This window comes from Meira miltonrushii (assembly GCF_003144205.1).
Source record: "Meira miltonrushii strain MCA 3882 unplaced genomic scaffold FA14scaffold_1, whole genome shotgun sequence".
NCBI lineage: Eukaryota > Fungi > Basidiomycota > Exobasidiomycetes > Exobasidiales > Brachybasidiaceae > Meira > Meira miltonrushii.
Window position 1 is genome coordinate 3,341,257 of NW_020289943.1, and position 16,159 is coordinate 3,357,415.

Here is a 16,159-nt window from a genome sequence, read left to right on the forward strand (position 1 = left end):
CGCAGCGGACAGTTTAATGGTGGTCCCCCCTTTGCCAAACACGAATGCAAGGCAAAATAGCAGCAGAAGCAGCATAACGCGTTGCCTGCGCTATATAAGTTTATCCCTTTTGGCAGGCAGGCAGGAAGGAAGAAAGATGACAACCTCGTTTAAATCGAAAAAGGTCATTGTACTAGGTACTCATTTTGCCATGATTCTAAGACATACTTTTTCTCATAATTCGTTGTTGTATCTTCTAAATACAGAGCACACCTTTGGTCATGATACTTTATTCCGGGCGTGCATGCGAGTAATACGCTAACGATTTCTTGATTAACTTCCGAATTTTGGCACTTTGACAGTGATGTAAGAGTGGGGGTGGGTTTATTTGCTTAGCGTCAAAATTTGAATATTTTTTATCAATTTTATTCTCCTAATAAAACTGCACAAAAAAGCAATCAAACAAAGGGTTAATAAAATCACACTAAAAATAGACTGAATATAAGAAGAAAAAAGTGTCATTGATGCACACACACACCTTTTAGACCGATTTATTTCCAATAATTACCGAAAAATAACGAAAAAGTACGCTTAATCACTCTTTTCCCAGCCTTTTACCTCCCAGTGGAGGACGACAATCAACTTTCTGGGAACCAACCAACGGCTTCGGTGATTAGGATCGACAGACTGTCAGCCATAAAAAGAGATTAGACGCAATCAAAGATTAAACAATGGTACAAAGGTGCTTAAGCAATCATTTTCATGCCATACCGTGCATCGGGTGCACCTTACCTGGACAAATAATCGGAAATGATAATCTTTGGTGCAATTTACCCGAGATGATGTTATCATAATTGACAGAATGACATGATATTATGAATGTCAGGTTGCGGTGAAAATCGGAAAGAAAGACGCCTGGGTAGGTTATATTGATTGAATTACCTCACCTTAGACTTGCATGGCTGCACATAGACTTCCCCTTGAATGATGATGGTCTGCACGTGAGAATGCTTGAACATTGGCCGTGGAAGATTATGGAGTGCGAACGCATCACCATGCTAGCGTGGTTTTTAAGCTGTACGTTGGCTCACCCTACATGAATAATGTACGCTAAGATGATCTTGGGATCCCAAATACGATTGCTTGCATTAGGATTATGAACATAAATGATCCTATTATTGCAAATAAACCATCCGAATTCCGCAGTTTGAGAACCATGTATGTAGCTTACGTGCCACGCTAATGTATACAACCATCCAATAGCCGGACCTTAAGCAAACACAAACAAATCGATAGCTTCGAGAAATAGATGGATATGATGCGAATGATGTACATTTGCAAGATTACTCCCTGCCTTTATCGAATGTTTCTGTAGAATATGTCCCTGACTTGTTTTTAAGCTTCTGCGCTTATCACGTTGTTCTATCGTGTAAAGGGTCGAACACAAAACTTATTGTATAATAGGAATAAGCCTATTCCAGGTCCAAATCGACTCTATTTTACATGATTAGAAAGTCATCACGAGAACAACCTTCCCAAACGACCCGATTAAGCTTTTGCATCCCACGCCATAATGCACAAATCTGCAGTACAAATGGTCCATCTGTGTAAGTAGACCGTTGCGAGTCATTGTATGGCCGAATGGAGGAACAAGTCTACCGGTCTTTTATTATGAGATAGCAAGATCGAATGGATTCTTCTTTGAGCATTTGGTCATTGTTTCACTTTGGCCGAATGGCAAATGAGAATGCTTGGCCATTGCTATCTCACCGTCCATCGAACACCTCCACTCTACATTCCTGTCAGGGCCAAGCATTCGAAGGATCTCTTTAGTGTATGACCTCAAAATAAACAGATTGGATTATTCCATTAATAGACGCCGTCGCTGCTATTGCCGATTGTCTGCAACTCCTTTCCGGCAGGCATGTCAGACTGCAAGCATATACATAGCGTATCGGTTGTGCCTGATAGAGGGTTTTGAGAGTGATTCGGTGACCAACCATTTTAACAGGATCTACAGACAACCCCTGCAGATGTTATGGAACCCAAGAGAGGATGACGCTAAGAAGGAAAGTAATGTACATTATGAATTACGCGTTCCAATTCTTTCCTCTCCCTTGCAACATGTACACACACTTCTAGCTCTCAACCTTAATAGCGCAGTGCATATAGGCTAACTATCATTTGTGCATTTGCATATACATCATCTGCATGCTTTAACCCCTTGGCAAAGGATATTTCACCATTCAATTCCATTCAATCATATGATCATCTGACAGTAACCCCTTGAATATGGACTGGTATGGATAACAAACATGTCTCATCACTCTATCGACGGGTAAGCTTCCCGTTATTCTAGTCGCGCATCAAACACAATTCAAACTCTTCTCTAAAACATTTAAAAGCAGACCTTTTCCATTCCATCTCCTTTCCCTTTTTCCTCCATCTCATTCACTCTCTCTCCCTCTCACAATCACAAAGGAATCCTTTCCTTCTTCCCCTTGTTTCTTGTTCTCGTTTCGGATCGGCATCTGACCTTACTGTAGCCTTAGTACCCAACTCAGCACACAACCTTACAATCATTTCAAACCAAAACCCAACATTCATTCATCTCAATTAATCCACGAAGCATATCAAAATGGTTAAATTCATCTCAATCGCAATCATCGCAATGGCTTTCGCCATGGCATCTGCCCGTCCAGTCGAATTTGTCGGCCGTGACGTCGTGCAATCCAACGAGAACTCTCTCGTTGATGCATCAAACGCTCACATTGGTGTCAACGCTTTGAACAACGGTTACCCACCACAGCCAGAACACCATGATCACCACCCTTGGACTCAAGGTGGAAGCAACAACGTCATCCAATCAAACAAAAATGATGGAGTCGATTTGAGCAACTTGAACCTCGATGTCAACGCTTTGAACGATTTCGACAGACGTAGCTTGCCAAACAACGATGGAAACGTTGTCCAATCAAACAAGAATGATCTCATTGATCTTTCAAACCTCAAAGTCATTGCCAATGCTTTGAATGCCTTCAACAAGCGCGATTGGCACCCACACCCTCATCCCCATCCAGAACCAGCTCCATCAAACAACGTCATCCAAGACAACGAATCGAGCCTGGTTAATCTCAGTGGGCTCAAAGTCATCGCAAATGCTTTGAACGACTTCAAGAAGCGCGGCTGGCACCCACACCCACACCCTCATCCCCATCCAGCACCACCAGCTCCATCAAACAATGTCATCCAAGAAAATGAATCAAGTTTGATCAACCTATCCGACCTTGGTATCGATGTGAACGCTTTGAACAGCCTCAAGCGCGGCTGGCACCCACACCCTCATCCTCACCCAGCACCAGCTCCATCAAACAACGTGATCCAAGAAGATGAATCAAGTTTGATCAACCTATCCAACCTTGGTATTGACGCGAACGCTTTGAACGACTTCAAGAAGCGTGATGTTGTACAAAAGGACAAGAACGATTTGATTGACGCCAGTAATTTGAAGGCCTTGGTTAACTTGCTCAACAACTTCCAAAAGCGTGACGTTGTTCAGAAAGACAAGAACTCCTTGATCGATGCCTCAGATTTGGGTGTCTTGGTCAACTTGCTCAACAACTTCCAAAAGCGTGACGTTGTTCAGAAAGACAAGAACTCCTTGGTCGATGCCTCAAATTTGGGTGTCTTGGTCAACTTGCTCAACGACTTCCAAAAGCGTGACGTCGTTCAATCAGATAAGAATTCTTTGATCGATGCCTCAAATTTGGGTGTCTTGGCCAACGTGCTCAACGACTTCTAAATCAACTGTTGAAGTGCAACGATCAAAAAATTGATTGGACCGTCTAATTCAGGTCCGTTCACATAGAACTTTTCCTTTTTTTCCACAATTGTCACCCTTTTATGTTCTTGTTCCCCCTTCGCGCGCAGAAGTGGCTTCCTATGCCTCTTTCTTGCAGTGCCCATCTGTCCGACCGATACGATTGATCGATCGTCGTTGACCTTGCTTCATATTATCTTCTCTTATTTTGTTATGTGTGTTTGAAATCAGATGTCTTTTTCGAAATAAAATGAGTCTTGCCTGAATAAATGCACTCAAAATATATTGCGCCACTTTTCACACGGAGAAGCAATCCTTCTTCACAAACTCATTACCACAATCATGAAACGCTACAAATTCGAAGAGCTGGATTACCCTTTGCTACCATGGGAAGAGCCTAAGAGAGAAGAAGAAGAAGGTCAGCCGTACGTGCCAAAGAGGAAGGAAAGAGAATGGACCCAGAAAAGAGAATCAGAAATCGCTCAGATGCGATTGTGGCATGAAGTGAGTGGCCTTGTTCGTGAATATATGCATTAATATTGATTTCTTCTCACTTTCTTAGGATAAGGATGTTGATGACATTCGCATTATGTTGAACAAGATAGACGAAGAGAAAGCATTAAAGACGCTCAAGAAGCCTTTCAAATTGCAAAGTTGCAGAAGAGACATCTTCACAAAGAAAGAGCCAATCGACCGGATGGGCATGATAGCTCCGGTGAACACAGGCACGTATCGTGGACCGCGAGGGTCTGCATATCGCAAGTACAACGTTCATGAAAGTCCCATCGTTGAGAATGGCTTATTTGACGATCCTCATAAAGAAGAATTGGATTGGATATTGGATAAGCATGATACCAGCTACAAGCCGAATTGTTTTGATACTTTGCCACCGTACGCCACACAATTAGCTCGTAGTACGTATGGCGAGCCATCTCCCTCTACAAGGCTTGGAAGAAAACGACCTTTACCCGTTGTACCTCTTCCGAAGGTGCAGAAGAAGATGAAGCCAGATTCAGGAACGAGCGGGAGTGGAATGGTTTCGAAGACTTTGGCTCTGAGCAGCAGGGTTTCGAATAGTAAGGCTTCTGGTAGCATTCAGCCTTCGAGCAGCTTCCAATCCTCCAGCAGTTCCAGACCTTCGAGCAGTGTGCCTTCCATTAGCTTCCAAGCTTCCAGCAGCTCCCGAGCTCCTAGCAGTACACCCTTTGAGGAGTATGACAAGGAGGATTTCGATGACTTTGAGCAATTTGACTTCGGCAGGTATGGCTTCTACTGATCTTGATCTGACAACCATGCAGGCAAATCTTCCGCGGCCGGAAGGGTGATCATATCCGTATCAAACGCTTCGATAAATCGTTCATGCGAAGATCTTGCCTTGTTCCCGGCAAAACTACGATATTCCAATCGGATACTTGCAAAGTTGTACCTCTGTAATCTACGCAAGCAAGCAGTAACAATGCCAGTCTCACTAACTCCATTCATATCGCACACAAGACAAGGTAAATTTGACTTGTTCAATAATAACTCTAGCGATTCTTTCGCGATTCGTTCCAAAGACATCATATCGGCGGCCGAATGTACTTGTACGCCATTTGTACTTCTTTCCCTTGTACCTGACTCTCCGTCCTTTCCAATCAGATTTGTTGATCCGTGCGTCTGGAAAGAATCAGCCAAAGCGCCCAAACCAAGATGAAGGAGCTTGATATTGTGCATCGAACACCAAGCTGCCAAAGCAAAAGGCATCTTTTCGGGAGCCAAAAGAAGAATCGTCCGTAACTGCAGCGAAGACAAAAATGCCTCTGTAGGTGTAGCAGGTGGTGTTGCCGCACCTCCTTGACCGGGTAAATCTCCATGATCACCATCCAAAAGAGATGTATTTGAGTTCGTGTTTACCATTTGTGTGGCATGGATGGTTGTGATTGTTTTACTGCTATCCATTTGCGTAAATTTTGGCTGTTGTTTTGTAAGCCATCTTTTGGGCACTGGTGACAAGCCTTTGATCAAACTTGATGCACTGCAGCGATAGATACCCGGTGCAACGTATCCAAAACTCTCGGGAGGTTCGATGATTGGTGCAACAGGAGCTGAATTGGATCCTGCTGCAGACGTTGTTCCCGACTGTCCCGCACTTGTACCTGTCCCTCCATTCAAAGTTGACATTGCTCCTCACTTCTTCTTAGTTCTTGTGATCATCTTCAAAAGATGGTGGAGAGAGAGATGATTCTTACCGAATTGGAATTGCGTTGAACTTGATCGGGAACGATAATACACACGTGTGGAATGATCATGCTTGGGCCATTTTTATTGAGAAGATTTCATTCTGTCCTAGCGTGCATAGCCTTTACGCGCTTTGACAATCCTTCTTCACAAGTCAATACCATCATCATCTTCTCATACAACATTCGTTCAAGATGCTCATCTTTAGTGCATTCAAAACCTTGACCAATCAAACTGTCACTGTTGAACTAAAGAATGACGTTTCCGTAACAGGAACGTTGAAATCTGTCGATCAATACTTAAACTTTCGAATTGATGACTTGAAAGTTATCGAAGGAGATCAAGATCGTTGGCCACATTTGGCCGCTGTTAAATCGGCATTCATCAGAGGTTCGGTCATTCGTTATGTACACATTCCCGCTTCCGCAGTAGACACAACACTATTGGAAGACGCAACAAGAAGAGGTGAGTTTCATAAAGGCGTATTGCACGACCTTCTTCTGACATTGACTCCCTTCACCTCACACAGAAGCAGCAGCAGGACGGCGTTAGATCTCGTAAAGGATGACATAAATTGTATAGTATTTTATGGTACAAGTGTGGATGTGTCTGCGTTATCTCTATTTCGACTCAGCCATTATTCGTGATTAGCCCGTTCCGCTGGCAACACTGCCAGGTCTTTGAGGACTTCCGCTCGAAACGGTTCCATCTTTAGAATCTTCCCGCCTCAAAGCCGATAAAGTGGATGTTGTTTGTCCTGCAACCGCAGATCCATGCCCGCCAATGTTCATGCCCATAATGCTACGGCGCTTATCCAGTGCAGATCTTCTAGCTTCGGCAATAGAGGAATGCGGTTGTGCGTGATGTCCAGAACCACTACCTTCAGAAGTCACACGACCTAAGCGAACAAAAGTCCAAAAGGAGAAGCTTTTGCTGTCTGATGCATGAGATGATCCTCTTTGCGATACTTCAGCGTCGGGTTTGTAGGTGAATGTGACCTGCATGGGAAATTCAATCTCTCCAACGGCTTCCCTGTCCAAAGAGAGCTCAAGACCAATCACTGTTTCGTGCCCTTTCCTTCTCAAAATACCTTGGCCCCTCTTTTTGCCTTCTCGATGACCGCCAACGTCGGTTCGACTTCTTTTCTGGTCACGATCATCGCCCATTCCATCTTCGTCGATATCCTCACTTTCTTCTTCGATACCAAAAGCAGAATCACCTTTATGCGCCTTATGACTTGGCTCGAAGAGATCCTCATCATCTTCTTCGGCCAGTTCCCATACTTCGTTGTAAGCGCTAACGGGAAAATTGCTGGAAGTAGGTGAGACAGACCATGCATATCGACTAGAGACACTCATCGGGATGCCTTTGTTGGGAGATGATGCAGAGAATGCATGAGAATCGTTTGAAGAAGGAGGTGCACGAGCAAGATGTAATCGAACCATCATCATTTCATCACGCGGATTGATGAAGCTTGCCTCGAAGAGATATGTTCTACCTGCTTGTAAGTTTTCTTCATCTACGATCACATTCTTGCGCCGATTAAGCGTAGCATAAGTACTTCTTCGTCGATCTGCAGTTGAAATTGAATTGGGCGGTCTGATGAAGATCTCTGGCAATCGATTCAAAGCAAGAAGACGAATTTTATACTTGCTCGAAGTAGGCTTAGACTCTGGTCGGATGATTATGTGACGACAGACTGAACATCTCTTGGTCTGCTTTGTACGAAGGGGTACCCTGCAGGGTCCTAAATCTGCCTTTCGTACGCTTTGATCATTCATGGCGGACCATCTTTGAGCCAAATCTGTTATCTGGCTATCATCTACTTGTTCCTGCATAAATTCCAAGCGGGATTGTTCTTTCCGACCGATGGCTCCCAACGCCTTCCCCTCTTGCAGATCTTGCTTGACGCCGACATATCTCTTTTCGTCCCGTCCAGCATCCCATGTCATCTTTGCGGTGTATTGAGGTATCTGTTCATCCTGGTCGGTTTTCCTTTTTGAGATCTTACTCCGTCCCACTCCAAAACCGGGTTGATTGGCCAAAGATGGAACATCTCGCAATAGCTTGCTTGCTCTAGCCGCTTCCATGCTATACTGAGTCTCATTTGATGATGTTGAAAAGCGAAGGTATTTATCGAAATGTGCACGAAGATCACGAAATTCGACCGCATCTGCCGCTTCATCTTCAATTTTTTGCACTTGAAGACTGAGTCCGGTGGACTTTTCGAAAGTCATTTTCACCTCTTTGCTATCCCATCTGCACGTTGGACACTGCAGGTACCAAGGAGGTTCTCCCGTACTGGCTTCGGCTGATAAGGGATCCCAATGAGATTGTTCGTTGGAATCGCTGCCGACAACGCCCAAGGTGGATGAGCATATCGGACAAGAGAAACAGTTCCTTGGACAATTTGCATGTTCTGATTTGATACTTGCTAAAGGAACGTCAAACAAGCAATTGGGACAGTAATACACTGTCAATTCTTTTGTCGTGCATTGATCGCATCGGATTGAATCGCAATCGTCACAGAAATAAAGCGAAGGCAATTGAAATGATGAAGTTGAAGGCTGGATAGGACCGAAAGAAGGTGTGAAATTTGTACTACATGGACAATGATATAGCACTCTTGTTGGCATGACGAATGATATGGATTGCCATCAATATAGTGGAATGGGAAAGTGTTGTTCTTATCCTTCTTCTGGCTTTAGACTTTAATTTTTATGAATACACACGCACGCGCCATTTGAGAGAACTGCGTGTAAAGATAAAAGACAGACGGGGTGCATGAAATCTTAATCTCTTGGCCCGTGTGGGTTCGCAATCTTCAGCAAGAAGTCTTCCTCAAAACGGGAAAAAGTACAATCATCATTATTACCATCACCATCATTGTGGAAAAGGGCAAACATCCATAGCAGGATTACGGTGGGGCTGAATTTGTACTTTGTACTATACACATTTCACTCTTGGCTTCTTCTCTGATTGCAATCTTCTCAGCGGGCCGATAGATTTTTTGAAGGGCGTAAAGATGAGCAAGACGGGCGGCAGCGGCGGCGGCAGTGCCAACAGAAGTGCACAAAATTCCCCAATTTCTCAAACAAAGAACTTACCAGAAGAAAACAGTACAACCTCACACCGCTCCAATACGTCAATCTCTTCAACATCTAGCTCAAACAGAGATAGTCATTCGGGACACGGATTTTCATTCTTTCATCGTAATTCAGATCATCCACACGAAGGTTCAGCATTGGGTCATATGCTCGCTCCAGCTTTATCTGTTGCAGGAGCGCATAATCCATTCTCGATCAGCGCCTTGAATGAAGATGGAACTCGAAAGAGAACGCATACATATGGCAAATCCGATAAGGGCAAAGATCAAAGCACACCACCAGAATACGAGGAAGTGAATACAGACGATACCGATTCAAAGCACAGCAGAAGACGTAAGCGAGATCGATTTCGTACAGCTTTTGGTCGTAGTTTAAGCCCGTGGCGCTATCATAATGAAGACGGCGGAGAAGGAAGAAGAAGGAGCGGGAGCTGGAACTTGAGCCGTCAAAGTCGAGATAGCTTAGATGTACAAAGAGAGCATACCGATAAACGCACAGCTGGTGATGGCAACGAAACCGAAAGTGATGGCGAAAGCGTTAAAAGTGGAATTGTACCACGCAATAGCGCATTTGCAAACTTTGCAGATGATTCTGAAAGTGAAGAAGAGATGGGCAATGTGTCTCGTCGAGCAAATGCTGACTCTCTAGAGAGTGACGGTAATGATGCTGCTATTGCCAAGAATGACGAACAGACGGAAGGGGAAACAGAAAGCACAACGGATGCTGAAGATAGTGATGACTATATCGACTTTGACGAGGAAACACTGGATAACACACTATATAACGCAGGATGTATAGATCTTCATGATGCCTGGCTCAAAGACGGTCAAAGTCAGCATTCACACTCTGGCAAAGATCACCGATCGCATGCCCACTACGGTCCGGAGGATTACGATGCTGCATGGGAAGGTGCTGGTCCTTCTGGGCACGATGAAGGCGATGAAGGATTACGAGCGCCCAACGTGGTCGTAGGACAAGATCAAAGTCTGTCCCCGTCAGCATTGACGGGCGAAGGAATGGAGATCTTGACGATTGCAGACGAGCCGCTTCATTCGGCAACTGGTCCACCAAAGATGCTAACACCATCTATGCGCACGCAAAGCTATACCAGTTCCATCTCTCCGAGTGAACAACAATCACTTTCGTCTATCAGCAAAGAAGGTGCAAGCAAACAGGAGAACGGAGAAAACGTAAGCTCTGACAGGAAATTAACGGCAAGTCGACCTGTCTTTGAGAAAAACAGATGCACAATCACGCTCATACATGGTGATTACGACAAATTTGCACATGAAAGCAAGCGTCCAAGAAGATACATTGCTGCCAGTGATGGTAGTGAAGAGTCGTCTTATGCAATCGAATGGACGATCGGCACTGTTTTACGCGATGGTGACGAAATGCTTATTGTTTCAGTGATGGAAACGGACACAAAATTGGATGCAACTGATTCGAAACACGAGGACAAGAAAGCGCACCAAGAGCATCAACGAATTCGTCAATCAATGGCCGTTATTTTGGCCAGAAGAGCGGTTGCTGTTCTTCAACGAACAAGATTAGCCGTGCGGGTCTCCTGTCAAGCATTGCATGCACGCAATTCACGGCATATGTTTATTGACATGATTGACTTTTTTGAGCCAACGATGTGTGTTGTTGGTTCGAGAGGTTTGGGAAGCTTGAAAGGTGTTTTGTTGGGAAGTTTCAGTCATTATTGTGTTCAAAAATCACCTGTACCGGTCATGGTAGCACGTAAACGACTCAAGCTACCACCTTTGCCCAAAGGTAAAACGGATGTGGTTAGCAATGTGAGAGCAAGACATATGCGATTAGACCAGGCAATGATTGAGAAAGATGCAAATGTTGCGGAAGATACGCCTGAAAAGAAAGAGTCCGAAAAGGAAGGCGAGAAAGAAGAGCAAACAGCAAAGACGAACAAGGATGAAGTTGTGAAGAAGGAGGAGGAAAAAGAAGAAGCTGCCGTCAAAACAAACTCTGAAAGCTCGACGGATATCGATACGCCTGCTAATGCTGGAGATGCTGCCGCAAAGAAGGATTCTGATGAAGACAAATACAGTGGAGTGACAAAGGGCAGTGATGTGCAAGCAGCAGATGATGATAAAGGTAACCTTGGGAAATTCAAACGAGAAGAAGAAGATAAAAGGCAAACAGAGGAGATGCAAAAAGATGCAAAAGAGGCTTCCGCATTGCTCGATGAGAAGAAAGGTGCAAAGAAGGGAGAGAAAAAGACTGACGCATCCTCAGTTCAACGTTCCAATTCCGACTCTAGACAAGTTCGAGGAAGAAAAAAGTTTACCGTTGGATCACAGCCTGAAGACGAGAAGAGTGACCAGGAGGAAGAGCCGCGAGGTCGTAGTCGATCACGATCTCGAAATTAGTCATTCAGCCATGTACTTTTATCATATGTATCAACCAAGGATAAATCTATCAAATAACATTTTATTCAATACAGGGCGAATCCGGAAAAGTAGATATTATAACAAACATACATGAGAAACTTATTAAGCTTTGGAAAGACTCAATTCGCCTTGAATCTCGTTTACACGTTTCTTCCATTGATCTACATCGCGTAACTTTTCTTCCAAATCCTTGATTTCATCGTTGAAGCTCTTTGCTTGACCGTCTTGAGTTGTCAATCGTTCGATTTCCCATTTTCCTGCTTCTCCATGTAAGCGCAATAAAACGTCATGGTATTTGAACAAAGAAGGTCTGTGTGAAATTGTGATTAGAGTGATTCCCATCTCTTTTGCACGAGCGTACATCAATCCTTCCACATCAGTTGAAACCGCACTTGTGCATTCGTCCAAAACACCAAATTTAGGTGAATGATAAAACAAACGTGCCATTCCCATCCTTTGTTTTTCACCACCACTTAAAACATCTTTCCATTCTTTACGTGTTTCCCAACCGCCTTCACGATCAGGCAAATAAGCCAAATGAACATCTTTCAAGATTTGTAATAGATCTTCATCTGTACGTCCACTCTTGATGAATTCTGCATAGCTTGTTGGGTACAAGACTTGTTCCCGCAAACTACCAGCAGAAAGGTATGGCCTTTGTGGCAAGAAGAATGGATCGTAATCGGCAGGCAACTTCAACGAACCCTTGAACGTTGGCCATAATTGAGCAAGAACACGGGCGATTGCAGTCTTTCCGACACCGTTTGGACCAGTAATAAGGATATGGTCTCCATTATTGATTGTCAAAGAAAGATCACGAACCAATTCTTCTCCTCCACGTTCCATTCCCGGAGCGGGCGCAACGATTGGCACATTCTCAAACGAAACACTGTCGCTGCCCAAAAGTACACGTCCTTGAATGTTGCCCATATCGTAAAATCTTTGATCGTCAGGAATACCTTGTGGTCTTGGTAAGGCTTGGTATTGTCCGCGTTCCAATAGATGCAATGTAGAGATCAAAGTGTATACTCGAGATGTGTAACCGGCCAACTCATTCAATTCTTTGAACGAATACATCAAACGTGATCCTGCATCAGCCAACGACAACAATAGTCTTCTGTTGGAGATATAACTCTCGGTTTTGCTTGCCATTCCTTCATTTGTTGGCTTCTCGCTAAGTTGCTTTTCGGCAGAGCTTGTTTCCTTCTTATAGCCGAATAAGAGTGGTGCTGCAATGATAATATAACCACTTGCACTCCAGCAATATTTCAGCACAAAGTCTTCAGTCATGTTGTAGGCGATACGAATCTTGTAGATTGAGTTGACATGTCTGATTAATCGCATGTACGCACGGTTTAAGATGCTTTCCTCTATCTTTGAACCATTGTAGAATGCAATCTCTTCAGCATTTGTGATGATACGAGCATGTGCACTACGGAAGTCACCTTCCAATTTTGCCTCGATTGCGGACAATTTACCGAATGCGGGGGTGACCTTTTTCAAGATCCATCCAGTCAACAGATAATTTCCAAATAGACCCAAAACACCCTTCATGCCCAAATTCTGTGCTAATTGATAGTTGAAAATGATCAAATCTAACGTTGGCTTAGAGACGTTGGAGTATAGGGCCGAGAGTGTTTCGCAGAATTTCGATACATCCGTGCAAATGAATTGATCTGCACCGTCTAATCGGGCATCCAGATTGATTACCCGGTAAAAGTTGGCGTTTGCATTCAAATAGAGATCATGCACATATCGTGTCATATGTGTTCTGAAGCCGATGGCCAGCTTCGACTGTAAGTATCGGATCATCGAATTGGTATATGTGCTTGGAACGGCCAACAGGAACCAGAGACCGAGACCCTTGAGGAAACCCTTTCCATTAGCGGAAACTAGATCACGAACGATGCGACCATCAAGTCGAGCAACCAAAACCGAAAGATAGGTACGCAAAACCAGGAAAGCGGTGTGCAAAAGGAAGATAAAGACTTCTTTAGAGGATGCATGAGGTACGATCACTTTGAAGATCGCTCGTAACTGGCGGAAGAATTCTTTGTTGACACCAACTTTCTTAGCACTTGCAGCAGCAGCACCTCCTTCTTCGCGCAACGTTTTTGCCTCTTCCAAACGTTTCTCATCGATACTCTTTTCAACGTCTTTGCCTTCCGAGGTCGTCTTTCTTGTTTTTCGTTTATCGAGCACTGGTGGTTGTTTAGCAAAGAATGGATAATTTTCATCAATTGTCCTTTGTGTTGTTTCATTGATGCTAACTCTTGCAATCCTTCTACGATAAGGAACAAGCAAGTCATACGATCCATCTTTATTTTCAACGTATAATTCCTCTAAGGCAGCATTCATTTCTTCTTCCGTTGCGGGTGCTTTTGATCGAAGTTCGTTTAACAATGAATTATCTTCTTTTGCTTTATGTGCAAAAGAAGATTGTTTTCGTATTACTTGAGGTCTAGAACGACCATGTACCTCTTTACCTTTCTTGGCGGCGGCCGGTCTTAGAATTCCTTGTAATCTTCTCCTTAACACGATCAAAACGGCCAAAATTACAACAATTCCATATCGTGTTGAACTTTTACCCAATCCTGCTCTTCCTCCAGAAAGCCATTCGGCTAAATTGGAAGATAAAGGTTTGGATTGAATGGCCATATTCCAAACAGGGTCGTCGTGATGGTATCGATGGGAGAAAAGGAATATGAATTTGCTCTTGCACCCTTTTAACAGGATGTACTGTATGCAGTCAACCTTTTTGAAAGCCGGTTCTTGTTTGCAATTTAGGCGCTTTTCCACACAAATTACGGGGTGAATTGATTTTATACCCGATCAGGGCGAAAAAGCGACACCACATACAGGGCGGAATGACAGTCTGTCCTTTTAGCGTGTCTCTCGTGTGCGCTGCGACTGTTCTGGTTTGAGAGGTAATGTGAATATTTGCACGCGTAAAAGAACAAAACGGGAGTTCGGGGAGTTCACTTAAACCCAACAGCGCGCCAAAACGAGACTGAAGTCATCATCATCAATAAGATGTCGGGATCACACAAAAGAAAGAATATTTGAATGAATGCATTTATATAACTATGAAAAGTCACTACCTGTAGTGTGCTGATTGTCCGTGTAATTTGAGTAAATTAGGCTTGCCTGAACTAAGAAGAGCTCGGATGCCTTCATATGACGAGTTGGAATCGAGACAGCTGATTAAATCAAGTTCTCTTTCCGTGTCTCGATTGTGAGAGATGAAGAAACAAGATGAAGTATAAATAATCTACAAAGTGCTTTTGTGTTTGATCCGCGAACGGCTGAATGGTGAAGACCATATCCACATCACGGTCAAAGTCCGCAAAAGTCTTCTGATGTTGGTTGGGGATTAGAGGTACCGTTCGATGTTGAGTTTTGAAGAAGAAGAAAAAAGAAAATGTGCTACAGTTGGTATGCAATGGGTTACATACAGAAGAAGGTTAAAGTTGAGAAAAAGAGACCGGCTGATGATCACCGTTTATGATGACTTTTGCACATCACGGCCCAACATGTGTGATGCATAGGTGTCTTCTTCCTTCACATCACGAGATTCAGCGTTTGGCTTGACTTCAGGATGAGGGTGAGGATTACAAGAGACGGCGGCTTGGTTTGCCTTTGCTTTGGCAGCCTTGATTGTGAATTTCTTGGAACGGTTACCACTGTCACCCATAACGACGATGATGTAATCATGACGAGTTTTAAGATCGCTTGGCAAAGTAACTTCAGCTTCTTCATCTGTGATTGCAACATCTTTTGCCAAAGTCCATTTGAGATTGTAACCTCCGTCACCATCTTTTGGCAGGTAACCCAATTTGATCTCAACTTTGTAATCATTTGCTGATGCAGGAATCTTGCTTTGATCAACTGTCCATCTGACTGTTTCTTCACGTCCGGCATACCAAACTGCCTTGGAAGCAGGAGCTGTGACCGGTGGGTTGTATACGATACGCTTTTCCATTTCCACTACTTCTGGATCAGCAGGAGATCGTTCAACTTGCATGGATTCCCATGAAACGATATTGTTTGCTGAGCCCATCATTGAACGGGCAACTGCTTGAGCATCTTCTTGTTTTTGTTCGACAGGAGAGGCGAATGCAGTGCAAGCTGCAAAAGCAACGAAAAGGGAAAGCAAAGTGTTGGTACGCATTGTTGTGTTTGTGAGTGAAGAGGGAGGGGATTTGGATTGGATGAGGTGTTCCTTTATAATCGGTTTGAATGAGAGAGGTGTGACAAAATCGAATGTCAATAAAAAAGGGTGATGGCGGTAGAAAGATGAGTTGCAATAATATTGTGATGGAATATAAAGGAAGTGGATCTTACTATTCCGTCTTTTGCAGCTTTGGTTGTTGTAGTTATTTTTGTGATTGTGCATACATTAGCGGTTCCAATCAAAATGCAACTTTACCTTGGCACATAAAGACCAAGAAGTTGTGTGATATGATGCATCGGCAGGAGGATTGTGTGTGTAGGTGCAATGGCAAGCCATATCCGAAATTGAACCAATTGTTGGCGCGAGCGGTAGGAGAATTGAGCTTTGTTAACTCAGAATTTCATTTCGGACCATTTGCCAGAGTGTAATGCCACAATTGAACGGCGCCGGA

The 16,159-nt window shown here is 43.8% G+C and overlaps 8 protein-coding genes across 8 annotated transcripts; 4 read left to right on the forward strand and 4 right to left on the reverse strand.

The window, feature by feature from the left end:
• Nucleotides 1-2,617: 2,617 nt before the first annotated feature.
• FA14DRAFT_177179 (uncharacterized protein) lies at nucleotides 2,618-3,781 on the forward strand (the record flags this gene model as incomplete). Its single annotated transcript, XM_025500724.1, has 1 exon — nucleotides 2,618-3,781. One exon carries the CDS (start codon nucleotides 2,618-2,620, stop codon nucleotides 3,779-3,781), a length of 1,164 nt encoding a protein of 387 aa, XP_025358200.1.
• A 577-nt stretch (nucleotides 3,782-4,358) lies between these two features.
• Nucleotides 4,359-5,428, forward strand: FA14DRAFT_159726 (uncharacterized protein). The gene has a single exon (XM_025498350.1). It carries the CDS (start codon nucleotides 4,389-4,391, stop codon nucleotides 5,073-5,075), a length of 687 nt encoding a protein of 228 aa, XP_025358201.1. The 5' UTR covers nucleotides 4,359-4,388; the 3' UTR covers nucleotides 5,076-5,428.
• On the reverse strand, nucleotides 5,123-5,275 carry FA14DRAFT_105413 (uncharacterized protein; the record flags this gene model as incomplete). The annotated part of the gene is made up of 1 exon (XM_025495741.1): nucleotides 5,123-5,275. A coding segment is annotated over one exon (153 nt), but the record flags the coding sequence as incomplete, so codon positions are not given.
• A 782-nt stretch (nucleotides 5,429-6,210) lies between the features above and the next one.
• FA14DRAFT_187953 (U6 snRNA-associated Sm-like protein LSm2) lies at nucleotides 6,211-6,568 on the forward strand (the record flags this gene model as incomplete). The annotated part of the gene is made up of 2 exons (XM_025501631.1): nucleotides 6,211-6,481; nucleotides 6,546-6,568. The coding sequence occupies 2 exons, from the start codon at nucleotides 6,211-6,213 to the stop codon at nucleotides 6,566-6,568; spliced, it is 294 nt and encodes a 97-aa protein (XP_025358203.1).
• On the reverse strand, nucleotides 6,525-8,652 carry FA14DRAFT_142568 (uncharacterized protein; the record flags this gene model as incomplete). Its single annotated transcript, XM_025497178.1, has 2 exons — nucleotides 6,525-7,208; nucleotides 7,254-8,652. The coding sequence occupies 2 exons, from the start codon at nucleotides 8,650-8,652 to the stop codon at nucleotides 6,664-6,666; spliced, it is 1,944 nt and encodes a 647-aa protein (XP_025358204.1). The 3' UTR covers nucleotides 6,525-6,663.
• Nucleotides 8,653-8,825: 173 nt separating this feature from the next.
• Nucleotides 8,826-11,998, forward strand: FA14DRAFT_20646 (uncharacterized protein). The gene has a single exon (XM_025501998.1). It carries the CDS (start codon nucleotides 9,042-9,044, stop codon nucleotides 11,511-11,513), a length of 2,472 nt encoding a protein of 823 aa, XP_025358205.1. The 5' UTR covers nucleotides 8,826-9,041; the 3' UTR covers nucleotides 11,514-11,998.
• FA14DRAFT_159728 (uncharacterized protein) lies at nucleotides 11,548-14,231 on the reverse strand. The gene has a single exon (XM_025498351.1). It carries the CDS (start codon nucleotides 14,190-14,192, stop codon nucleotides 11,637-11,639), a length of 2,556 nt encoding a protein of 851 aa, XP_025358206.1. The 5' UTR covers nucleotides 14,193-14,231; the 3' UTR covers nucleotides 11,548-11,636.
• Nucleotides 14,232-15,180: 949 nt separating this feature from the next.
• On the reverse strand, nucleotides 15,181-15,519 carry FA14DRAFT_105385 (uncharacterized protein; the record flags this gene model as incomplete). Its single annotated transcript, XM_025495739.1, has 1 exon — nucleotides 15,181-15,519. A coding segment is annotated over one exon (339 nt), but the record flags the coding sequence as incomplete, so codon positions are not given.
• Between the last annotated feature and the right edge of the window lie 640 nt (nucleotides 15,520-16,159).